Below are 25,978 nucleotides of genomic sequence, written 5' to 3' on the forward strand. Positions count from 1 at the left end.
TATGGATTTATACATTTGGTGATCTTTCTCCAGAAGTAACTGGTGAGGGTAGGAGGGCTTGGATACATCCAGGGCTGGGAATTTTCCAGGAAGTCATTTGGGTTAACAATCACGATACTGAATTGATAGATCAGGAAGCCGAGATAGGACTTACAAAGGAGGTGGAAACAGACTACGCCCTAACACAGAGCAGGTATAAAGGGGGAGTTGGTTAGAAGTGAATTTTTTTATTGAGTGATTTTAGAAGATGTTTTGGATACTGCAAGTATATAGGATGTGGTTGTGATGGAAACAAGTAATGGAACCAAAGCCCTGTGTGTAAGTAGTCACTGAAGCTAACCAGGTAGCTGAAATTTTTTCTTTCCCCCAAATTTACTCAAAGAATGTGACTTTTGTGCTCTCAAACTATGGTTCAGGCACTCCAGACTTTTTTTCTGTACCTTCAATTCTCTCAGATTTAAAAAATTATACTAGAGAAGAGGACTTTTGCCTATGAATACAAACAACATTGCAATCTGTATCCGAAAACATTCTTTTCAATAGACTGTTAGGTTACGGGTACAAGTAAACACTTGGGTAATAAAGCAAACATTTAAAAGTGCATTTCAGGTATTAAATTATGAATGATATGGAAAAGTTGCCATTAAACTTTCCACTGAATAGTGTTTCACAGCACAAAAATAATCTATTTTCCTGATACTTTTTTAGTATGGATACCAAGACAGCATGACATCAGTTGTCTTCTAATTTTGTTCCAGTTTGATTTTAAAAACCCACATGTTCATGCTTAAAAGATAGCATTATGTTTAATAGGTGCTAGGAAACCAGGCCACATGGACCAACCTACCTAAATTTACTCTAACCCTGAATTTTGTTAACACCCAATACATGAATTAATTGAAATCTGGATTTCTCTATACAGAGATGCAGAAAGTCTTGTAGTGTAGTTATTTTAAAACAAGGTGCTCCTATTTACTTATCAGAAACAAGACCATATCAACAACCCAACATTTAAATAATGAACTGATGAAAATACTTTTAAAAACCATAAAACTCGTTTCTATCACATTCTTAAGTAAAAATCAATCTTCACTTTCTTAGTTATAAGCAATCCCATAGACATTTGAAAATTAGAGGGCAAACTAAAATTGTTGAATAAAGCCAAACTTTTTAAACTAAGTATTTGTTAAATGTCATATATATTGTCTACCATCAAGTGATTCAATATTTTACTATAGAGGATAGCATCTATTTTTCAAAAATGTGAGAAATTAAAAAAAAAACCAAAAAACAAGGCAACAACTTTGGGGTCTGAAACATGAAATATACTGTAATATAGAGTCTACCAACCAGAAATCACCTGTTCTACTTGCTACTTGCTAAATTTCTCTAACGCATTCTAAATTATTTTATTTGATTTTTTTTTTTTTTTGAGACGGAGTTTTGTTCTTGTTGCCCAGGCTGGAGTGCAATGGTGCGATCTTGGCTCACTGCAACCTCTGCTTCCAGGGTTCAAGTGATTCTCCTGCCTCAGCCTCCGGAGTAGCTGGGATTACAGGCTTGCACCACCACGACCAGCTAATTTTGTATTTTTAGTAGAGATGGGGTTTCTCCATGTTGGTCAGGCTGGTCTCCTGACCTCAGGTTATCCACCTGCCTCGGCCTCCCAAAGTGCTGAGATTATAGGCATGAGCCACTGCACCTGGCAACACATTCTAAATTTCAAAGTGACATAAGAATAATTTTTAAAAATTCCAACACTCCAAGGCCGGGCGCAGTGGCTCACGCCTGTAATCCCAGCACTTTGGGAGGCTGAGGGGGGTGGATCACAAGGTCACAAGATCGAGACCATCCTGACTAACACCATGAAACCCCATCTCTACTAAAAATACAAAAATTAGCTGGGCATAGTGGCACATGCCTGTAGTCTTAGTTACTCGGGAGGCTGAGGCAGGAGAATCGCTTGAACTCAGGAGGCGGAGGTTGCAGTTAGCTGAGATCATGCCACTGCACTCCAACCTGGGTGACAGAGTGAGACACCGTCTCAAAAAAAAAAAAAAAAATCCCAACACTCCAAATACATCCTTTAAGTATCTAGATGTATAACAATTCGGCTCACAAACAGGTGGGACTAAAGCCTTTGAACTTGTTACTTGTAAACATTAAGAATTTGGACCTAATTATCCAAAGATCCATTTACTAGCTCATAATGCAATCTGTGTTAATCAGCTGTACAAATCAACCACCTAATAGCAGTCAGATGATTCTAATCTCACACCAACAGAAACAGCAATAAAATGAGAAAGTAATACTTTTTAGTAATTAATCAATAAAATAGCACTGGGATAAAATGAAGAGAATTTCTTGTTTCAGCTTATCAGTAAGCCTGCTCCTCATTTGTAGATAATGAGGATAAAGGTATCACAGCCAAATATGGGAAACTGCTCTTTATTTAGACCTTTGGGACAAAATTAACTTTGGTCACATGTTACTTAAAAAAAAAAAAATCCAGTTTTACATATTTCTAAATAGATAGAACTAAATGATCAGAGAAATCATTTCTTCTGTAAAAATTGGCCAAATCTTATCAAAAATCTAACATACGATATAATCCAAATTATAAAAAGACTACTTGGGATCATAATATTCCAAATGTATGACAGTTATAACTCCCATCTTAACAAGTGTGAAAAGTACTTACTCTCATGTTGCTTTGGTCCAAAAGAGTAGAGCTAACTCAGTAACAGGAAACTAAGTACCCAATCTTTTGCCAAAATTAATTTAGATTGTGACTGGCAGCAGAAATTTCCATGATGAACAGCTCTACTATAACAAAGAATAATTAAAGAATACTTTTCATGAACGTATCACAGTATCAAATACATTTTTATAAGAGAAAAATATGAAGGAAATGATAAAATAGCTATCACAAACAAAAAGCGTTTCCCCCATACGGTGAATTAGAGGGCTGATGATGCTAATATGAAAGTAAGTTGAGTACTGTATTTATTTCTTATTTTATACAACTCTTACTCTTTACAAAATTGGTTATAGTCATGCCCATAAAAGTGTAACCCATGGCATTTGAAAGCAAACACTCCTTGTAATTATTTAAAAGGGCCTTTTTAAAAATTATAATACAAAGGTCTGTGCTCTATAAGCAGTCCTCCACTGTGCATTATAACAATAAGGCTTACTTTTAATACAAAGACTAAGCGTTTGGGAGTTATGAACCACTGGATTTAACAAACATCATTTTATAATTGCTTTTTGCATCTTTTTTGTTTTTGGGATCCTCCACTTCATCAGGGTGCTCAGGAGCTTGAAGTTCTTCAGCAGATTCTTCTTTCTCTGACTCTGAATCACTTTCAGAATCATCTGGACTTTCAGGATCAGGTGAATCATCATCGTCATCATCATCATCTCCAGCTACATCACCTTCTCCATCATGATCTTCTACCTAAAACATCAATCAACAGGCTCTTTTAAAAATAAACATTAGCCCATACAGAATCTGAGAAAGACCGTAAGTTCTGTCAGTCTTAGAAACACTTACTTTGTAGCCATTAGAACAACAGTTTTAAGACTTGAGTGGAATTTTAAGAAAGAGCTCTGTCTGGCTAGGCCCAGTGGCTCATACCTGTGGACTGAGATTCCAGCTACTCAAGAGGCTGAGAGGCAGGGGGATTGCTTGAAGCCACAAATTTGAGACCAGCCTGGGCAACATATTGAGACCCTGTCTCTTAAAAAAAAACAACAACAAAAAAGAAACTTAAAAAAAAGACAACAAAGAAAAATTAGCCAGGCATGGTAGTGCATGCCTGTAGTTCTAGCTACTCCGGAGGCTGAGGTGTGAGGATTGCTTGAGCCTAGGAGTTCAAGGCTGTAGTGAGCTATGATCATGCCACCGCATTCCAGCCTGTGTGACAGAGCAAGACTCCGTTTCTTAAAAGACAAAAGAAAACAAGAGGGGAGGTGCTCTGAAGACCACACACCTATCTCCCCTCTCCTAGTTTGAAAACCACGGTATTATATTTTCCCGAAAGAAACAATTTTTTAAATTGATAAGGCATGTTAACCACTGACCTTTATGTGGAAATCAGTTATAATTGTTTTGCACATTGTATTACTTTGGAGTAAACAGTAGTCACACATAAATTCATAATATAAAAAGAGATCACTTAGGAAACAACTGAAAAAAAAAGCTCTCTTAAACCATTATTTTAAACTTACATGAAATATTTTACTTAACTTGTGAGCATGTTGTTCATACCTATTAAAAATGTGCCCTGGCCAGGCGTGGTGGTTCACGCCTGTAGTTCCAGCACTTTGGGAGGCGGAAAGATTGCTTGAACCCAGGAGTTTGAGACCAGCCTGGGCAACATAGCAAAAGTCCATCTTTACAAAAAATACAAAAATTAGCTAGGCGTGGTGGTGCAGGCCTATATCCCAGGTCCTTGGGAGGCTAAGGTGGCAGTGAGACTGTGCCACTGTACTCCAGCCTGGGTGACAGAGTGAGAACCTGTCTCAAAAAAGGGGGAAAGGTGCTCTGATGTTTAAACAGCATTTTCATTTTTAGAGAACACACTTTAAAATCCTTAGAAACAGGCCAGGTGAGGCTGGGCACGGTGGCTCAAGCCTGTAATCCTAGCACTTTGGGAGACTGAGGCGGGCAGATTGCCTGAGCTCAGGAGTTCAAGGCCAGCCTGGGCAACATGGTGAAACCCTATCTCTACTAAAATACAAAAAATTAGCTGCGTGTGGCATCATGTGCCTGTAATTCATCTACTCAGGAAGCTGAGGCAGGAGAATTGCCTGAACCCAGGAGGTGGAGGTTGCAGTGAGCTGAGATTGCGCCACTGCACTCCAGCCTAGGGGTAACAGAGTGAGACTCTGTCTCAAAACAAAACAAAAACAAACGGCCAGGTGTGGTGGCTCACGCCTGTAATGCCAGCACTTTGGGAGGCCAAGGTGGGTGGGATCACCTGAGGTCAGGAGTTTGAGGCCAACCTGGTTACATGGTGAAACCCCATCTCTACAAATATAAAAAAAATACAAAAATTGGCTGGGCATGATGGCAGGTGCCTGTAATCCCAGCTACTCAGGAGGCTGAGGCAGGAGAATCACTTGAACCAGGGAGGTGGAAGACATCACACCACTGCACTCCAGCCTCGTGAGAGGAGACTCCATCTAAAAAAAACAAACAAACAAACAAAACACCACACAAAATCTTTGGAAACATCTCTTCTGATTACCTACAGAGACCAGTAGGGCATATACAATTATTTTTAAGATAATTACATACAGAGAGCTTTCTACATGGGATTCTTGATTGCTAGGGTAATCTAACAGCAATAAGTGGTACCAAATTGAAAACTAATTATCTTCCCAATGAAAATAAGTTAATTACTACCTCACTGAAGCCAAGTCCACAATGTCGCCGGTATCTTCCTGACAATTTACTGTCCATACTTTGCTGATATTGAGACTCCAGTTCTTCATTTATTTTCTTGTCTTCTTCCCCTGCATGTCCAGGATACTTTAGTTATGTTTCAGTCAAATTAATAATTTACACAAAAACCCATAATACAGATGCCATTATACTCAGGGCTGATTTATCTAATTGTGACTAATTTTACTATGAATTTTGAGAATTTATGCCATAGGTGGTTACCTAATAGACAATAAAATGACTGATGTTGAGATAGCATAAGTATTTATTACAAAACACTTTGGGTATTAAATGTTTTAGCTTACTTATAATAAGTAGATGTTCTCCTGAAAGTTTTTTTCCTAGTCACCTAATAAAAACTCTCTAACAAACAGAATTATCTATCTGAACAAAAACACTGAAAAAAGCTAGGCACTTCTGTTCAGCAAATGGCTAAATAAAATGGTCATGTACTGACTCTCCTTTATGCCTTCCTTTGCATATCAAGTTTATCAGAACAACTTAAACTTTAAAGCAGCAGTTGCCAACCTTTTTGGCACCAGGGACCAGTTTTGTTGAAAACAATTTTTCCATGGATGGGGAGTGGGGGTGGTGGTGATTTCAAGATGATTCAAGTGTATTACATTTATTGTATACTTTATTATCACATCATAATATATAATGAAATAATTGTACAACTCACCGTAATGCAGAAGCAGTGGGAGCCCTGAGTTTGTTTTCCCTACAACTAGATGGTCCCATCTGGGGGTGATGGGAGACAGTGACACCCTAAGTGTGTTGCTTATGTCCAGTCTACTAGCTGTAATCTTGTTTGGCTGCTGTCACTACAGAAAACCCTGTTTCACAAAGACAGGAGGTTGGAAATAGAAGCAGGCTTTCCAGTGCTTTCGTGGCAATCTCAGAGTATTCCACTTTGTCTTTAATCCAGAATGAAGTTGTCTCAAACATACTTTTAAGGGCACCGTCATTTGTGATCTTAAGCAGCTGATCCTCTTCTAGCATGAACAAAGTCGATTCACCTTATTCACAAATGGGTTGTGAATCCATTCCTTCCCAGTTTGGGGCTCTTTCGTGGTTGGAAAATAATACTCAAACTCTTTGAAAGCTGAGATAGGTGATCATGTGCCAGGTGGGAGAAAAAAGGTCCTGGCTCAGTCTCTTTTAAAATCTCTGCTAATGTTTGAAACATGTCAAAAAATCCCAGTGTTCACTTGTGGCCCCCATAATACCAGTTTGGCTTTGAATGCACTCACTTTATCTGCCAACTTGAACACAGTTTTGTTCTCCCCTGAGGTGACAGATTGAATATGTCACACAAGTAAGCAAGGTTTTTTTTTTTTTTTTTTGAGACAGAGTCTCACTCTCTTGCCCAGGCTGGAGTGCAGCGGCATGATCTCGATCTCGGCTCATTGCAACCTCTGGCTTTCAGGCTGAAGTGATTCTCGTGCCTCAGCCTCCCAAGTAGCTGGGATTATAGGGGTGTGCCACCACGCCTAGGTAATTTTTGTATTTTTTAGTAAAGACGGGGTTTCTCCCTGTTGGCCAGGCTCGTCTCAAACTCCTGGCCTCAAGTGATCTGCCTGCTTTGGCCTCCCAAAAGTGCTGTAATTACAGGCACGACCCACCACGCCTGGCCAAGTAAGCAGGTTTTACGACCCATTCTGTGTCAATGAAATGTGCTGCCAGTGATGACATTTTCTTAAAAAAAAAAAAAAAATCTCTGGAGTGGCTACTATAACTGAAAAACTCTGGCCAGTGATCTAACTTTAGGAAGCCATCTCTGTTGTGTGTATAAGAGACGACATGTGTGCTCTGTGTCCATCTTCTCACAGAGCTATATGAACAGATGTGAATTAAGGGCATGTACTTTAATGTGGTTGAAAATTTTAATCACATCCTGCAAAATGTTAAGTTCAGGTGACGTTTTTCAACTAGTCAGCATCTCTGTGGATGACACAGTACACAGACTCACATTCAGAAGCAAGCTCTTTGACCTGAGTAGTGAAACCAGAAAGCCGTCCAGTCATGGCAGCTGCTCCATCCCTGCATATATCGATACAAAATGCCAAATTCAGTTTTCCTGATATGTAATTATTTATAAGACTTGAATAGTTCTGCAGCTGTGGTGCTGGTTGAAAGCAAAAGTGCACATAACATATCCTCATGCACTTCCTCCTGAAAAATGTATCACACAAAAACAAGCATTGTTGCTTTGTTGTCAACACTGGTAGACTCATTAACCTGGATTGCGTACCACAGTGACTCATTAATCCTCTCTAACAATTGTGCCTCAATATCCTCTATTTCATGAATTCATCTAGTTATGGTGCTAGCCAGAAGAGGAACACGTGCCACCTTTTGAACTGCAGCCTCTCCTAAGAGTTCACAACAGACATCCTTAGCAGAAGGCAGGATCAACTCTTCACCAGTAGTAAAGGGCTTCTTAGCTTTAGCCATGTGATTAGCCACTAAGAATGATGCTCTCACTGCAGACACATTTGACGAAGTGGTGGCCTTCAATAATTACTTCTGTTCTTTGCGTTCACGATTTTTTCTTTTGAAAAACGCCAAAGGCTTGTCTTTTAATGCATGGTGCTCGGTCTCCATGTGGTGAAGCACTTTTAAAGGTTTCATGGCTTTTCTGGATAGCTGGTCATCATATATTAGACAAAGCAGGTTTGGAGAATGTGAATCAGCTGTTGCAATGAACCTGTAATTTAAGTAGGACTCTTGGTATTTTGTTTTAAATGCAGCTTTCTCTTTGTTGGCAGTATTAGTCTTCTGGTGTCTCATCATTGGGTCTTTCTTCCTTTTCAAAGAAGCTCTCCAAGGACGTTTGTTTTTTTACTCATTTTGGCTAGGGTTAGCTTGTGGGCTTACCAAAACTGTGACTGAGACAAATGCACAGTGCAGGAAAGAGGCACGGAGGGAAGTGGTAAATAAAACAATGGGCAGGCCACATGCAGACTAAATAAATGTCAGATTCTGACTTAGAGCCTGCCACTAGATGCAGTTTGTCACTTGCCACTCACTGATATGGTTTTGATATGAGTTTGCAAGCAGTTGATTTATTAAGGTCTCTGTGCAGTCAAGCCTCTCTGCTAATGTTAATCTGTTTTTGCAGTCACTCTCCATCACCACCTCAGTTCCACTTCAGATCATGAGGTATTAGATACTCATAAGGAGGCACAACCTAGATCCCTGGCTTGCACAGTTCACAATAGGGTTCCAGATCCTATGATAATTCAATGCTGCCAGTGATCTGATAGGAGGCGGATTTCAGGTGGCCATACAAGCCATTGGGAGCAGCTGTAAATACAGATAAAGCTTCTCTGGCTTGCCTGCTGCTCACCTCCTGCTGTGTGGTCCAGTTCCTAACAGGCGAGGGATGGGTACTGGGGGTTGGGAGCTCTGCTTGAAAGCTCTCAGATTTAAAAGGGTAAATGTGGCAGTTGAAATATTTTTCCATTCTGCAAAGTACAGGAATTGTTTTTTTTGCCTTATATAGCAATACAAATCAATTTGAAGTAATTAACACTAGAAAAATAAAAGATCAATGAATTTCTAAAATGTGCTACGTATGCTATGTTAGCATAATTTAAATAACTTAAAGTTTTGTTGAACATAATCTAGGTCACTGTGTCTTTTATTAATATGTGCCTTTTATTAATAATGTCCAAGATTAGGGTCAGTTTTAAATAGGCAAAAATTTCACTTTTCAGCACACCAAGTACCCAAATTTATTTTCAGTTTTTATTTAAAAATGTTCTTCCCTAAAATTATTTTTAAAGCTTATTTCTTCAGGCTCTGCAACTAGTTTATATTCTTCAAAGATTTTAAAATAAAACTTAGTGAATACACAAAACTAGAATATGCCAACTATGACACTATATGCTAATATACAAAGAACAAAAATTCTGTACATACCAGAGTTAACAAGATGAGGCATAAAACCTCACTACAATTAAAATATATGTTCTGAATCAGTAAAAATGGAGACAGAAAAAGGTTAGTTTCTTGGTTAGAATATCATAATGACATATACTCTCATCTTTTAAAAATCAAAGTACATGAAAACTGATACTTTATATATGTAACATGTTTACCTATTATGTACTTCTAATTTTTTTTTTTTTGAGACAGAGTTGCACTCTGTCACTCAGGCTGGACTGCAATAGTGTGATCTTGGCTCACTGCAACCACTGCCTCTCAGGTTCAGGCAATTATCGTGCCTCAGCCTCCCAAGCAGCTGGGATTACAGGTGTGAGCCACCACACCTGGCTAATTTTTGTATTTTTTAGTAGAGACAGGGTTTTGCCATGTTGACTAGGCTGGTGATTTGCCTCAAGTGATCGGCCCACCGTAGCCTCCCAACATGCTAGGATTACAGGCATAAGCCACGGTGCCAAGCATTTTTTTCTCTCTTTTTTTTTTTTTTTGAATTTTAAGAGATGAGGTCTTGCTCTGTAGCCCAGGCTGGAATGCAGTGGTGCGATCATGGCTTCATTGCAGCTTCAAACTCCTGGGCTTAAGTGATCCTCCCACTTTAACCTCCCAAATAACTGGGATTACAGGCATAAGCCACTGCACCCCAATTCTAACATTTTAATAATTTACACAATTACATGCCAAAGTAGAATATCCTGAAACATGAACACACACTTCATATTCTGAATTTAGCACTTTTGTTTTAATTACATTTTACTTTCTTACCTGTTCGGAAGTGAGATGTTGATTTGTGATCTCCTATAACAAGACGACCAGTATGTTCTTTCTATAAGAAGGTTGAAAATGTATTAGCATTTGAGACCACTAATTTAACCTTACTGGGTATCTACTATGTGCTGAAAACTATTCTAGGCTTCTGGGACACAGTGAAGACAAAAGATTAAATTAGAATCTCTGCCTTTAAGGACCTTACATTCTAGCAAGGGTAGGAATGGAGAAGGGAGACAGGCAAACATAATCGCTATTTATACTATGTTAGAAGGTACTAAGTGTGATTAAAACAAAACAGACCTGAGTAAGGAGTAGAGCAGGTTGGAATTTTAAATAAGATGAATAGATAACTAGAAAATTGAGTCAATCTAAACATTTTCTTTCCTAAAGGCCAGTTAAATGACTTGCTTTAACTTCCCACCTGCTCTTTCTGCTGCCTCAAGTATATCTCATGGAGAGAAAGCAAATGAGATTTAGCCAGACAAAAATGAAATAATTAAAACTTATAATGTATCATATAAAGTGATAGATCTTATTACAGTATATCACAATCATTAGCTATCTCTTCACTATTTGACAATAAACTACTAATCTCAACTTGTCAAAAAGAACAATTTAAAACAATCCTGTACTCTAAACATAAAAATACATCTGATTCAATATTACCAACTGATTAAACTGCATAATTACTCTCAATTTAATCAGTTCTATCCACTCTTTATGGTTCATATTTAGTTTCATAAGTGCTCATTAAAACACCGTGTGAGGGTGAGAATAAATGTAACTTTGGAAAGCAATCTTAACCAATCATCTGTGAAGATATAGTAACAAACCTTCCTATTGTGAAAAAATGGCAGGTACAGTCTCCATACACAAAAATGTTATTATTGGAAAAGTTCAAGCGTTAATGCTCATTGCTTTATGTGCCATTAACACATAAGCGAATCAATAATTCAGTGTGTTACTTGTTTAGGTTGCAAAACCGACAGCCATTAACAAGATTTTGTTATAACAGCATCAAGTTATTCCAGGATGATGACGGTATTGCACTGATCTATTCATATCATCTTAGCTGGTTCTTCCTGTGACCAATAACATATTCATGATAGCTGGCTAGGATTACAAATATACTTTGTGGCCACAAAATGGAATAAATCTAAACAGCCCATATGAAGATCAAAGCTACAATCTTGGCGTCACAAAGAATTTATGGGCCAGGCGCAGTGGCTCATGCCTGTAATCCCAGCACTTTGGGAGGCCGAGGAGGGTGTATCACAAGGTCAGGAGTTCAAATGGTGAAACCCTGTCTCTACTAAAAATACAAAAATTAGCCGGGCATGGTGGCAGGCACCTGTAATCCCAGCTACTCGGGAGCCTGAGGCAGAGAATTGCTTGAACTCGGGAGGCAGAGGTTGCAGTGAGACTGTCTCAAAAAAAAAAAAAAAAAAAAAAAAGAATTTAATCTATACTCAACAACCTATTTATTAGTTAGTCAACTTCCATATATTTTATATTAGGATGTTCTTCCTAAGTACTTGAATAATTTTCATTCTACTAAGTTGAATATGGCCCCTAAACTAACACTTACCTTACATATGCTTAACAAATCTTTTAAGTCCTCACTTAATTTTCAATGATAGGTTCTTAGAAACTTCAACTTTAACTGACTTTAGTTGAAACAACCTATAATGAAAACAATTTTCCTCCTTATCAGTGTTACAGTGAAACAGCTTTATTGTCAGTTTGCTAAAAGTTAGTTTCCAAGAAACATAAGAGATGTTAAGTGAGGACTTAGTATATTTGCATGAAACGAGAGAAACTGCAGACTATTTTCTATGACAAATTACAAATTGGGAAATCTGGAGTAATGAGATATTATACAAATGCTTTATTTAAATAGGTCTCAGTGTTTTACATGACCTCTTCCTATCCCCAAACCCACTGTTGTAGTCTGGCTAACTCCTTCTCATCCTTTGAGATTCAGATCAATTCTATTTTGGGGAAGCTTTCTTGCACTGCTAAACCAGAGTTAGCTGCCCTCTGTGATTCCACAGCACTATGTGCATGGTTTTCTCACAGCAATTACAATTCCGTATTGTTATTTTCTGGTTTCCTCCATTACATACTAGCTCCAAACATGTATTATTGATCTATGTGACCACCCAGGATCCAGCACAGTAGTAGGTAGTCTATAATTGTTGGGAAAATGAATGAATGTATTCCCATGTGTATAACAAAACAAAGAGCAGAATTTCATTTTAAGGTGCTTAAAAAAAGAGAAAAAAAGCTTTCCTATTTCTTTTTCAATTTAGTTTTTAGGAAGACTATTGGGACAATGTTAGGAAAATAAATTTACTTGCTTAAAAAAATAAGTATCTAGAGATCCCTGTATAAACTGCTAGGATAAAGAAAGGTTTTTACAAGAGATATTTTCCTGGCACTTGTTTTATACAGTTGACCCCTGAACACAGGATTAACCTGTGTGGATCCACTTACACTTGAATTTACTTCTGCCTGTGCCACTCCCAGACAGTAAGACAATCTCTCCTTTTCAGCCCACTCAACATGAAGACTATAAGGATGAAGACCTTTATGATGATCTACTTCCAGTTAAAGAAGAGTCAATTATTTTCTCTTCCTTATAATTTTCTTGATAACATTTCCTTTTATTATAAGAATACAGGATATAGTAACACCCAAAATATGTGTTAACTGGTAATTATGTTATCCAGTAAGACTTCCAGTCAACAGTAGGCTATTAGTAGTTAAGTTTTTGGGAAGTTGAAAGTTATATGCAAACTTTTGACTGCCTGCAGAACCAGCACCCCTAACCCCCACATTGCTCAAGGGTCAACTGTACCTTCTATTAACGTTAACCAAACTGACAGGCATTTCAAAGTATCTTGAATACTTTTAAAATTAAGGGTTTTCCCCCCCGCTCTTGGTCCCTGGTGTTCTACACATTCAGAGAAACTTCTCTATCTAGTAACAAACTATAGAAATAATCTCTGAAAGTGTAGTCTTAAAATTAGGTTTTTGATAAAGGATATTCCTGTAGTTACTACTTCAAAGGCTGGCGGGAGCTACAAAATATGACAGGCTTTTCACTTTGGCCAGAGGTTCCCACAAGATAACCTACCCAGAAGAAATATCTTCTATCAAACCACTGGGCCAACACATGGCAAATCATAAACTTTGACATGTCTTTTCTCCTATACAGCCTCCTTGAGCCAAATTTTTCTCTGTGCAGACTTCAAACTTTACGGACAGAGAATCCTAGATGTGGCTCAAAAATAATATAAATTTTATGTGCTTGGTTAGACCAGACGTATTTCCCAAAGCCAAAATAAATCACACAGAACAGGAAAATGGAATCCACGTATATTCAGTCCTTCTTACTTAGCATACACAAAAATGGCAATAGTTTCACAGAAAAGGTAAAAATGCATACCATCTGATGCTTACCTTTCCTGCACCCATAAGTCTCAAGAACTTTTGTTTTCTCTCTTCATTACCCAAGTCTGCTGCCTCCCAATTGCTAGATCCCAGCTGGAAAAGAAATTGGTTATTTTTTTTTTTTTGCATAAAAATAAGTGTTACAAAATCTAAAGTCTACCTGTAACGCCTAAGTTTTTTTTTTCCCTGTCAGTTGTAAATATAAACAGGGTTCGTTTTTCTTGTTTAGGAAGTTCAGCATATTCATCACATTCAAATTTACTCCTTTTCTATTACCTCACAGCAGAATCCTTTAGTTCTTCTGCAGCCAGAGCTGAGTCTCAAGTTTGCCTGTATCAGAGTCCCAGAGGGCTTGTTAAAACAGACTGCAGGGCTACAGCCCCAGAGATTCAGCAAGTCTGGGGTGGAGCTCTAGGATTTGAATTTCAACAAATTCTTTTTTTTTTTTTTTGAGACGGAGTCTGGCTCTGTCGCCTGGGCTGGAGTGCAGTGGCCGGATCTCAGCTCACTGCAAGCTCCGCCTCCCAGGTTCACGCCATTCTCCTGCCTCAGCCTCCTGAGTAGCTGGGACTACAGGCACCCGCCACCTCGCCCGGCTAGTTTTTTGTATTTTTTTAGTAGAGATGGGGTTTCACCGTGTTAGCCAGGATGGTCTCGATCTCCTGACCTCGTGATCCGCCCGTCTCGGCCTCCCAAAGTGCTGGGATTACAGGCTTGAGCCACCGCGCTTGAGCCACCGCGCCCGGCCTCAACAAATTCTTAAGTGATTGCTGATGCTATTTATCTGGGGACCACACTTTGAGACCCACTGCCTTGCAGGGTCCTAGAGCACCTAGTACTCTGAACTTAGACGGCAGCCACAGTTGTTAGTTGAAGTTAAAAATTCTGGCTTTATCAGTGAGCTAACTTTTAACTTAAGAGAGAAAATTTTAACTTTTCAGTTTCCTTTTAGAGCAGTTCTAGTTATTTGTTAGGATTGAGATGTCATTACTTTTATTCTTTCTTAAAAGTCTTCCAAAGAACAAAGAGAAAACTTATTTTTTAAAAGAATAGACTAAAACTCATTCTATTGCAATTATCAAATGAGTCCACTGAACTCTTATAAATCTAAGAAATACGATGGAATCCTAGTGAGCATATTTTTCCCTACATTTTGAAACAAATGTGAAAACTGTTGTTTTTTAACAGTTCATTATTTATAATTCATTATTCCCAACTGTGCTAAAAATAACTAAAATAATTTTTAAGATCGTTTTCTCACTGTATTGTCCAAAGTATTTCATCATCTTTCAAGACATCATACCTGTTGTCTACTTTTAGCTTTCATTGAACACAGATGGGAATTCACAATTTTTCATTTTCCATTCATAATGGCAAGGAGAAAAAACGGACAGAAGGCATTAACTATTATTAGATGAAGAAGGTGAATGCAAAATAACAGGCAGTCATATTCCAGACTAATGATGATAAAATTAACTGCAAAAATCTCAGACTATGAGTTTTTGGATGAGGAAATACTAGAAGGCTTTTCTCCCACCCAAGAATCGACAAGAAAAAGAAAAAAAAGACAAACAAGAAATGTACTCTCACTGGGAGAGCCATCAGCAGGAAGGACAGTATTTTACAGTAAGAACCAGGATCATTCTATTTTCTAAAAGGAGGTGTGACTGTTTTATTTCATCTTTTACAATGTTTATGCATCAAAATTTACTTGACTTGGTTGCAAATGGACAAAGGGTGAAGGCAGATGTGTATACAAGCTGACTGGAAGGAAAATGAAATAAAAATATTCACTGAATTTATCATTCTAATTAAGTTTATAATCTAAAAATAAAAATGTTTTGCAATTATGGAGCAAGGATGACAAATCCTTCTTCAACACAAAATTGTAAGCAATAGAAGGTTTCAAAAATTCTTCAAGTATTGTATTTTGATGATGCAAATGCGAGACGGGTTTGAACTTTAAGGGTCCCTTATAAGTGGATTTTTTTCAACCAAATGCAGATCCATCCCAAGTATATGGAAGGCTGATTTTTCCTATTCTCAAGTTCCACAGGCCTGGCTGCGGGACTTGAGTATGCAAGATTTGCCAAGGAGGTGGGTGGGTCCTGGAACCAATCCCCCACATTTAGCATACTGAAGGATGACTATATGTACATCAAAATCAGGAAAACACAGAATATAAATTTTGGTTTGCTATTGTTAAATTCACATTAAAATTCCTAATAAAGTTGTTTTGCACTATCTCCCTTTATTCTTATTTCTAAAAATTATTTGCAAAACACTAAAATACTAAAAAATACACTATTTCCCCTGAGCATATGAGAGTTAAAGCATTTGTACCAACCTGGACCCATTTGCGCTTCTAAATTCTCATTAGTGGAAGGGCTTATATGCTCTCATAATTTTGGTTCCCTAAGTTCCAAATCTCTACTTCTTTCCACGTGACCCCCTCATATATTTTTATAGGCCATTTAGTTCTTAACTATTTCTGGCTCAATATAGTTAAAGTAATGGTGAAGCTTCAGTTCTGACTCTCACTAAATCACTGGCTCTATAAGCCAGGATCTGATATTTAACTTAATTTTAACTCATCTATAAAGAGATGCCTTTTTAAAAGACTGTCTTAAGACACTGAGGCACAGAGAGGCTAAGTGACTTGCTTTGATCCTCTGACCATCCTGTGTTTTTTCCACATCATACTGTCCATGATCAAATGAGACAGATGAAAGTGGTCTATGAACTCAGTTATACAAATGTACAGCATTAAGTTAAAAAAATTGTGTAAAAACCAACTTTCTTGATTCTGCTTCTAATAAAAGAGTAAAACATCTTCAGTGTTTATATAAATAATCCTGTCATCTACAACTTCTAATCCCAATGTTTTAAGGAAATAACATTAAGTCCTGCCAGTTCTTCTTTTCAAAGCAGCACTCCGGGACTGGACTGGCATCAGGAACCGGTTTCATGGAAGACAATTTTTCCACTGAGAGGGAGGATGTGATAATTTCAGGATGATTCAAGTGCATTACATTTATTGGGCACTTTATTTCTATTATTACTACATTGTAATCTATAATGAAATAATTATACAACTCACCATAATGTAGACTCAGTGGAAGCTTTGAGCTTGTTTTCCTAAAACTAGACAGTCCCATCTGGGGGTAATGGGAGACAATGACAGATCATCTGGCATTAGATTCTTATAAGGAGTGTGCAACCTAGATCACTCGCATGTGCAGTTCACACCAGGGTTCACGCTCCTATGAGAATCAAATGCCAACAGGAGGCAGAGCTCAGGTGGTAATGCAAGCCATGGGGAGTGGCTGTAAATACAGATGAAACTTTGCTGGCTGGCCCACAGCTCACATCCTGCTGTGCAGCCTGGTTCTGTGGCCCAGGGGTTGGAGACCCTTGCCTTAAAGTGCAACAGTGAGTACCTTGTCCAAATGCTGCTTTCTGAAAAGCACGTGGGTGCACTATACATTTTAAGAGAGGTTCCTTAGCAGTTACTCCCCACTCTTCCCACTTCCTATAAGATCGCTTTCATTTCTCCACTCAAAGCCATTGAAACTACTTTTAAGTTGTCTTCATCCTTAATACCCTTTCCTACAGAACTGCAATCAATTTACCTTCTGAATACACACCCTGGTGACTTAGAATTTACTCCTACATTGTTAGCATTTTGCTAGAGTTGTATTCTGTGATTATCTACTTTTAATATTAAAAAAAGTTTTGTTACCCCAATTAGATGTGAGGTCAATGGGCATAAGAAAACTTCAATGATCTCTTACATACCGTGGATGCTCATTAGAAACTGTTTCCCAACTATATGTTACAGCTAGAATTTTTTTTTTTTTTTTTTTTTTTTGAGACAGAATCTTGCTCTATCGCCCAGGATGGAGTGCAGTGGCCCGATCTCGCCTCACTGCAAGCCCTGCCTCCTAGGTTCACATCATTCTCCTGCCTCAGCCTCCCTAGTAGCTGGGGCTACAGGCGCCCGCTACCACGCCCGGCTAATTTTTTAAATAGAGACGGGGTTTAACTGTGTTAGCCAGATGGTCTTGACCTCCTGACCTTGTGATCTGCCCGCCTCGGCCTCCCAAAGTGCTGGCATTGCAGGTGTGAGCCACTGCACCCGGCCTGCTAGTTTTTTTTTTTCCTACAACAGCTTGGAGGTCTTTTAATGAATGTATTACCTATGGTTAAAAAAAAATTTTTTTTAAAGTACTGGCTGGGCGAGGTGGCTCACACCTGTAATCCCAGCACTTTGGGAGGCCAAGGTGGGCAGATTGCTCGAGTCTAGTAGTTGGAGACCAGCCTGGGCAACGCGGCAAAACCTGGTCTCTACTAAAAATAAAAAAAATTAGTTGGGTGTAGTGGCGCACACCTGTAGTCCCAGCTACTGTGGTGGTGATGTGGGGAGAGGGGGTTGAATCAGGAGGATCACTTGAGCCAGGAAGGTGGAGGCTGCTGGGAGCACTGATTGTGCCACTGCACTCCACCCTGGGCGACAGAGACAGACCGTGTCTCACCTGTCTCAAAACAAAAACAAAACCCAGGTACTTAAAGATACGCTTACATGATTGGGAAAGGTCTTAAAGGTCGTCTAGTTTAAACTGATCTCTTCCGAAGCTGTAAACTTAATGACTTAATCCCTTTAACTTTGTGAAATTTCGTATCACCTGGAGATTTCTGTCACGCTAAAAGATACTTCCAAACAGGTGTCTGACATCCTAGCAATCAAGTCATATTTAAAGATCAGGAGGAAAACAACGTTAACAGCTTTTTAAGTGAGCCAGGTTACTCAAAAACGTGAATCAATTCCTGACAAAACCTGAATTACCATATTAACAAGATCTAAAAGCCAGTAGCAGAAACAACAGAGAGCAAGAATAAACTTCTCTAGATGCCCATTCATCTCCAAATCTTTACTGATAGCTAATCTTTCTGCAGAGCTGAAGTCGATTCCTTTAAAGACCCTTACTATTCCGGTCCTCGCCCCACCTCCCACTCAGAGGGGCAGGTCTTAACACCATCTCATTTGCTACAAAGTAGTATTCAGTAGGCTTTTAAAATTTTATGAAAAGCACTGAAATAGAAAAATTTAAAGCTCTATGTATTCAGAAATTTACAGTACTTCAAACAAAACCGAAAAAAACTTAGATATCCCTTCATCATCCTTAAAGATGACCTCTCCGCTCCCTCTCCAACAATTTCCCCATCAACGTTGCCAAGACATTTATCCATTGTATGAAGGACCTACTTTTACGTTTACTGGTTACCTACTGTTTCCATGACACTGCGCTACGAGCTAGGGCAAATATACAAAAAGGCCTAAAATAAGCATCATATTTCTCTCCGAATTCCCAACACCCGGCACTGCAGTAAATATTTAATAGGTTACTTTAAGGGATAAACCGTTTGCTATTAAAACCTATGAGGTGGGGGCTGGAGAAGGGAACGGCATTTGATGGGGAGACGAGGTAAGAAGAACGAGGTATTAATATCCGACATCAAAATGGGCTTCTAGGTCTCAACGTCTCAGACCTCACCACCAAAGCCAGTACCAAATTACACCCGTGGCACAATTTTCGGCTCAATACTGTTCTCGGTTTACCCTTACTAGTGCAGCTAAAGTTAACTATCAACGGCACACTGCAAAAATCATCTAGGCAGGAAAATCTGTCCAAATGTGCACGAACATTTCGACATTGTCACAGGAACATTTAGAATCCAAAACAGGGAGAGTCTTGCCGTCTCTATCGTGAGCACAAAGGCCCGAGAAAGCATCCTCATCGGTCCCCCAAAACGCACGTAAGAAATCCCTTGACTAAGCTCTTTCACTCCTCGACCCTCTCCGAATTTCCTTCCTCAATCCCCCTTCCTACGCAGGTCTTCGGCTCCCAGCGTGTGGGCCTCTTCAAACCTTCTCACCCTCATAAAGATTAAGGGAGACATTTCCCACTCATTCTTCTGGTTTCTCCCCTGGGCTCTCCCGCTGCGGGCCACCTCAGGCGCGTCCTCCTCCAACCACCCTTCCTGGCCTACTCCAGCCTTTAGTAGGCCTCAACCCTCTGCCACTCCGCCATTGTTATTTACATCGTCATCTGGGGAGGCCGAACGCTTCACCCCATGCGGGTGAGACTCTCTGGCAGCACTCATCCTTGCAGGGATCCCGACGAAAAATGCCGAACCCTCTAGCCGCTCTCCCCAGCCGCAACACCAGCAGCCTGCAATCCACCACCGGCCCAAGCAGCGCCACTCCAGAACACAGAGCCCCTCCGGGCCTTCTCTGCGACAGTCGTCACCGTTGCGGCCCCTCGCCGCCCCGGGGCACTTTGGGAATTGTAGTTTTTTGGGTCCCCGCATACTGGCCCGAACAACAAAGATGTGTCGGTGACTAAAACTACAATTCCCAGGAAGCCCGGAAGCTCAATTCGCGCTGTGTGGCGGGAGTGCCCTCGGAGGCCCCGCCTTTGGCTGGTGGAGGGAGCATTCCCGCGGATGAGTATGGCGGTGAGCGTTGACTGAGAGCTTGGTCGCCACAGGAGGTGGCTTAGAGGGCTTTTTGCCTTTCACCATGCGACGCTGCCCTACTGGCAAATGTATCATCGTAACTAGGCATCTGTGTTTAAATGTAATATTTCAGGCTGACTGAATCCTTACGAATACTCTCCACCCAGGACAAAAACCTTAAAAAATGGCTTCTACCATTTCCACCCTGGTGTTCTCTATTGCACGTAGGGGATTTCTAGGTGGCCGGTGATGCTGCTTTCTAAAGGTTTTGATGAATATTTCGCTATTTTCCCATACAGAAATGAGTTCAGTATGTTGTTAAATGGCTAATTGGCGGTTATTGAAAACGGGGATTCAGCTGAGGGAAATCTGTTAAGTTTTCATATGGCTTTGTGTGAGGTGGGAGTGCTCCTCACTGACCTCGCTGCAGATGTCTGGGCACCGTACGGTAGGGGCCTTCACCAAGCAAAGTCCATCCCTGCCACATAAGCCCCCTCACTTTTTTTTAAAGTAATTATTGAGATGAAATTCACACATAAAAACCATCTTAAAGTGTACAGTCCAGTGGCACTTAGTACATTCACAATCGTGTGCGGCTGTCACTTCTGATTCCAAGACGTTTCACCACTCCAAAAGGAACCCCAATGCCCGTTAGCAGTCCCTCCCCATTTCTCGCCCTCTCCAGATTCAAGTGATCACGCCTCTACTCAAAAAGCCTTGCATTTAAAAGTATTTATTGTTAAGATACTGGAGACTATCTCCTACTTTATCAAGGTGTCTGAATCTGTAACTAGGCCTGAACTTAACTTTCTGTCAGAATCCTTGTCCTTAGTAATTCTGAAGCTTTCTCACCTTGAATACAAACGTGATTTTTTTTTTTTAAGCAAAAACTAGGCCGGGGGCGGTGGCTCAGGCCTGTAATCCCAGCATTTTGGGAGGCTGAGGCGGGTGGATCACGAGGTCAGGAGTTCGAGACCAGCCTGACCAACATGGTGAAACCACGTCTCTACTAAAAATACAAAAATTAGCCTGGCGTGGTGGCGCATGCCTGTAATCCCAGCTACTGGGGTGCTGAGGCAGGAGAATCGCTTGAACCCGCGAGGCAGAGGTTTCAGCGAGCTGAGATGGTATCACTGCACTCCAGCCTAGGTGACAGAGCAAGACTCGATTTCTAAATAAATAAATAAATAAATAGTTAAGTGATATGGATAATACATATCTAGTGTTTTGGAACTGACAGCAGTCTGTGAAACAATGCTTAGCCATTAGCTTTTGAACTCAGCAATTGCTCTAGTTTGACTGCCTGTGTACCAATATTACTTACCCAGATTTCAGATCATCACTGAACCATTCATAGAACTGTGACCAGTGGAAGGTAGTTTTAAAATTTATGCAGTCATAGATTCAAATTCTCCCTTATTTTGGAAGCAGAAAAATAGCATAATAATAAGCAATATATTAGATGTATAAGTAATATAATAGAAAAAGAGATGTCAGGGTCATATTTTATAAGTATAACCGAACAAAGAACATCTTAATCTATTAGTTCTGTGGTAAGAATAAATTGTAAATAAAGGAGGAGGAGAGTAAACCCAAGAGGAAAAAAAAAAAAAAAGCATTGTTTTAGGAAGTGGTTGATTGCTTTTTGCTAGAATTAAAATATTTTCATTACTAACTCCATGATTCTACTTAGGTTCTACTAATTACAATGAAATTACATTTAAGTTACAGAGTTTTGCAGTTTCCACTACAGTTCACCTCTAATGGATTTGACAAATAGTGATTTAGAACTCTTAGCTATATTACCAAAACAAATAAGATGGCTGAATAGGTACTTTAGACTGCTAAAAGAATTCTGAAATAAGAAAGGACTATCAATAAGAATAGTAGTTACTATATAATTTTAATTTTACTAGTTGGTGAAAGTCCAGAAAACTTTAATGAGCTAGCAACATGTCTTTTATTTCTTCACCAGAATTGTTGGCACCTGGATGGTAAATCTTCAAGTTACTATGAAAGAAGATCACAAACCAAAAAGTAACATAGGAAATACTAAAGACTGGAACATTTTATCAGATTTTACTCGGTTTCATATACAGAAAGCTATAGGTAAGGATGAAATTATACAGTGTTAATAGAATGCATATATGCCACAGAAACTCAGTAATGCTCCTCTTGTGTTGTAAAAACAAAGATACACTATCACGAGTGAAACAATGAAATACCTTCTTCAGGATTGGGACTGTTGCATCTCCATTTTGTTTCTGGCACAATGCCTGCTACAGGATAGCTAATAAATGTTTCTGAATTCATATAGGAAGGATGCAATTATATAGTACCAGAATGGTATCTTATATGAGACCCAGAAATTCAGCAATGTTCTTTCTTGGGTAGTACAGGCAAGGAGAGGAGGCCCTGTCACTGAGAACTTTCCATTTTGTTAAAATTTTCCCAACATTTAGCATGTAGTAGGCAGTCACAGATGTTTGTCGAGTACATTCTCTCAACCAGGGATAGTCATAATTGAGCATAGTTAAACCTGAAGAGGAAATAAAGGGTTTGAAGATTATACTGTGTACAAAAAATCTGCTGTTTCACTTGAAACTAAAAAAAAAAAAAATTCCTAGGGCCATAATTACAGTTACCATTTATTAAATACCCACCATGTACCATATACTTTGCTAGGGGCTTTTTATAGGTGATTTTTAGAATTGACCTCAAAGTTTCACAATAATTTGCAAGAAGTAGGTAATTTTATAGGTAATTAAGCTTAAGAAAAGTTAAATACTTGCTTAAAGTAATGTAGCTAGTGAGTGATTCAGTCCTTAAGTCTAATTCCAAAAGCCAGTGCACTTTCCACTGTGCCAATATAACCCAACATTAAATAAGATGTTTCATATATGTCAGGAAGTGTGCCAAGTTTGAGGAAAACCAGAGTAAATAATGCATAATCCTTTACTGCAAGGAGTTTACAGCTTGGCAGGAGAATGATTAAGTGGCATCAGTAAATTACAAATAAAATGCTGTGGGAACAGCTCATTTTGGCTGAGGGAAATGAGAAAATTATTTCCCAAAAATTTTTGAGCTAGGCCTTGAAAAACAGTTTGGGCAGGATGGGGCATGTATTCAGTGATGGTTAGTGTCCAGTGTGCTGAAACCTGACAAGCCTAAAAGTATTGTATTCTGAGACAAAATTCTATAGGCTGGTCAAGCCAGGCTGTGAAAAGCCTTGAGTTTGAATCTCTCACTATATGTGTTCAGATTAAGATAATCTCTTTCATAGATCTGTGTGACCTATTTTCTAATACTTCTCCATTTAAATTCATTTTATGCATTCTAGCCAGATTCGACCTCTGAAAATGGAATGTAGAGATTCTCCTGCTCAAAAACTTCTTGGAGCTCCCCATTTTATACAGAATTAAGTTGATAGAATTAAGCCTATAATTAAAACAAGAATTCAGTTCTTGAGGAAGAATAAGGTCGATATTCTGATCTCAATAGTCCATTCCAGTCTTATTTGTCTTATTTTCTACTATTATCTTTTACTTATCTTGTTTAGCCTGCCACAACAAAAATATGTGCTAGAATAAAGGTATTGAACAAAGATACTAGGCTTGCTGACTGTTCTAGACTCTCAGCTGCTTTTGGGTAGGATCTAAGCTTAGCACCATGACATATGTAAACTATCACTCAGTAGATATTTGTTGTTTTAATATATGAATGGGTGAGATTAGAGAGGAGCAGGTTTATGTGATAGGATGAGTTTGATTTTAGATATGTTAAAGTATTGGCAGGACACCAAGTGGAACTGTTAAAAATATGGGCTTCAAAGTTAGGAGAGAGCAATAAACTTAGAAATCACCCATCTAGAGGTGATGAGTCAACAAGGAGAGTAATTGAGCTTGCCTAGTGAGTGCCTAGAAGAGAGATACTTGGAACAGAAGAAGAAGGAGAAGATTAAGGATGGAATGAGGAAGAAGAGCCTGAGGTTAGAAGGTAGACATAGAACTAGAAGAAGGAGAGGTTAGTGTCATTGAAGCAAAGGGAAAAAATGTGAAAAAAAAAAGCTGTGGTGGACTATGAGATGAAACCCATTTAGAAGCTGATTTTAAAGGTGTAATATAAATGCAACTCTAGGGTCTAACAGAATCCTGAAAACAAGGTATAAATAAATACATATTTGTGGTTGATGATGATTGATGATTGGTTAACTCCCATTCTGTCCATTGGGCAGGCAGATTTGTCAGAGTGCTACTGTGATTTAAAATGCGGCACTATAAATATTAACGTGATTATTTCACACATACCTAGGAACTTAAATGAAAGAGGAATGAAAAGGGAAATGAAAAGTGTATTGCTTAAAATTGCTTCAGTAAAATTGTTGTTGATGTATATCTTCTTTTTTTGTTATTATACTTTAAGTTCTGGGATACATGTGCAGAACGTGCAGGTTTGTTACATAGGTGTACACATGCCATCATCTACATTAGGTATTTCTTATAATGCTATCCCTCCCCTAGCCCCCCACCCCCAACAGGCTCTGATGTGTGATGTTCCCCTCCCTGTGTCCATGTGTTCTCATTGTTCAACTGCCGCTTATAAGTAGGAACATGTGGTATGTGGTTTTCTATTCTTGTGATAGTTTGCTGAGACTCATGGTTTCCACCTTCATCCATGTCCCTGCAAAGGACATGAACTCATACTGCATGGTATTCCATGGTGTATATGGGCCACATTTTCTTTATCCAGTCTGTCATTGATGGGCATTTGGGTTGGTTCCAAGTCTTTGCTATTGTGAACAATGCTTCAATAAACATACATGTGCATGTGTCTTTAAAGTAGAATAATTTATAATCCTTTGGGTATATACCCAGTAATGGGATTGCTGGGTCAAATGGTATTTCTTGTTATAGATCCTTGAGGAATCACCATACTGTCTTCCACAATGGTTGAACTAATTCACATTCTCACCAACAGTGTAAAAGCGTTCCTATTTCTCCACATTCTCTCCAGCATCTGTTGTTTCTTGACTTTTTAATGATTGCCCTTCTAACTGGCATGAAATGATTGTGGTTTTGATTTGCACTTCTCTAATGACTAGTGATGATGAGCTTTTTCTCATGTATTTGTTGGCTGCATAAATGTCTTCTTTTGAAAAGTGTCTGTTCATGTCCTTCACCCACTTTTTGATGGGGTTGTTTTTTTCCTGTAAATTTGTTTACATTCTGTGCAGATTCTGGATATTAGCCCTTTGTCAGATGGATAGATTGCAAAAATTTTTCTCCCATTTTGTAGGTTTCCTGTTCACTCCGATGGTAGTTTCTTTTGCTGTGCAGAAGCTCTTTAGTTTAATTAGATGCCATTTGTCAATTTTGGCTTTTGTTGCCATTGTTTTTGGCGTTTTAGTCATGAAGTCTTTGCCCATGCTTATGTCCTGAATGGTATTGCCTAGGTTTTCATCTAAAGTTTTTATGGTTTTAGGTCTTATGTTTAAGTCTTTAATCTACCTTGAGTTAATTTGTGTATAAGGTGTAAAGAAGGGGTCCAGTTTCAGTTTTCTGCATATGGGTAGCCAGTTTTCCCAAAACCGTTCAGTAAATAGGGAATCCTTTCCCCAACTGCTTGTTTGTGTCGGGTTTGTCAAAGATCAGATAGTTGTAGATGTGTGGTATTATTTCAGAAGCCTCTGTTCTGTTCCATTGGTCTATATATCTTTTTTGGTACCTGTACCATGCTGCTTTGGTTACTGTAGCCTGGTAGCATAGTTTGAAGCCAGGTATCTTGATGCCTCCAGCTCTGTTCTTTTTACTTAAGATTGTCTGGGCTCTTAAA

General features: G+C 39.0%; 1 protein-coding gene, 1 long non-coding RNA gene and 1 pseudogene across 2 annotated transcripts in view; 1 reads left to right on the forward strand and 2 right to left on the reverse strand.

Annotated features, from left to right (window-relative positions):
- Positions 1-211: 211 nt before the first annotated feature.
- C14H11orf58 (chromosome 14 C11orf58 homolog) lies at positions 212-20,170 on the reverse strand. The gene is made up of 5 exons (XM_025358429.1): positions 19,730-20,170; positions 13,637-13,720; positions 10,166-10,226; positions 5,414-5,523; positions 212-3,460 (listed from the first exon to the last, which is right to left on the reverse strand). The coding sequence occupies exons 1-5, from the start codon at positions 19,997-19,999 to the stop codon at positions 3,227-3,229; spliced, it is 759 nt and encodes a 252-aa protein (XP_025214214.1). The 5' UTR covers positions 20,000-20,170; the 3' UTR covers positions 212-3,226.
- LOC112607541 lies at positions 13,047-13,195 on the reverse strand (annotated as a pseudogene).
- The window catches only part of LOC112607312, a 283,004-nt gene continuing 276,953 nt past the window's right edge, over positions 19,928-25,978 (forward strand). The window contains exons 1-2 of the long non-coding RNA XR_003115761.1: positions 19,928-20,146; positions 22,122-22,255. This is a non-coding gene — a long non-coding RNA (uncharacterized LOC112607312). The remainder of the gene's footprint in view (positions 20,147-22,121; positions 22,256-25,978) is intronic.

This window comes from Theropithecus gelada, chromosome 14 (genome assembly GCF_003255815.1).
Source record: "Theropithecus gelada isolate Dixy chromosome 14, Tgel_1.0, whole genome shotgun sequence".
Taxonomy (NCBI): Eukaryota; Metazoa; Chordata; class Mammalia; order Primates; family Cercopithecidae; genus Theropithecus; species Theropithecus gelada.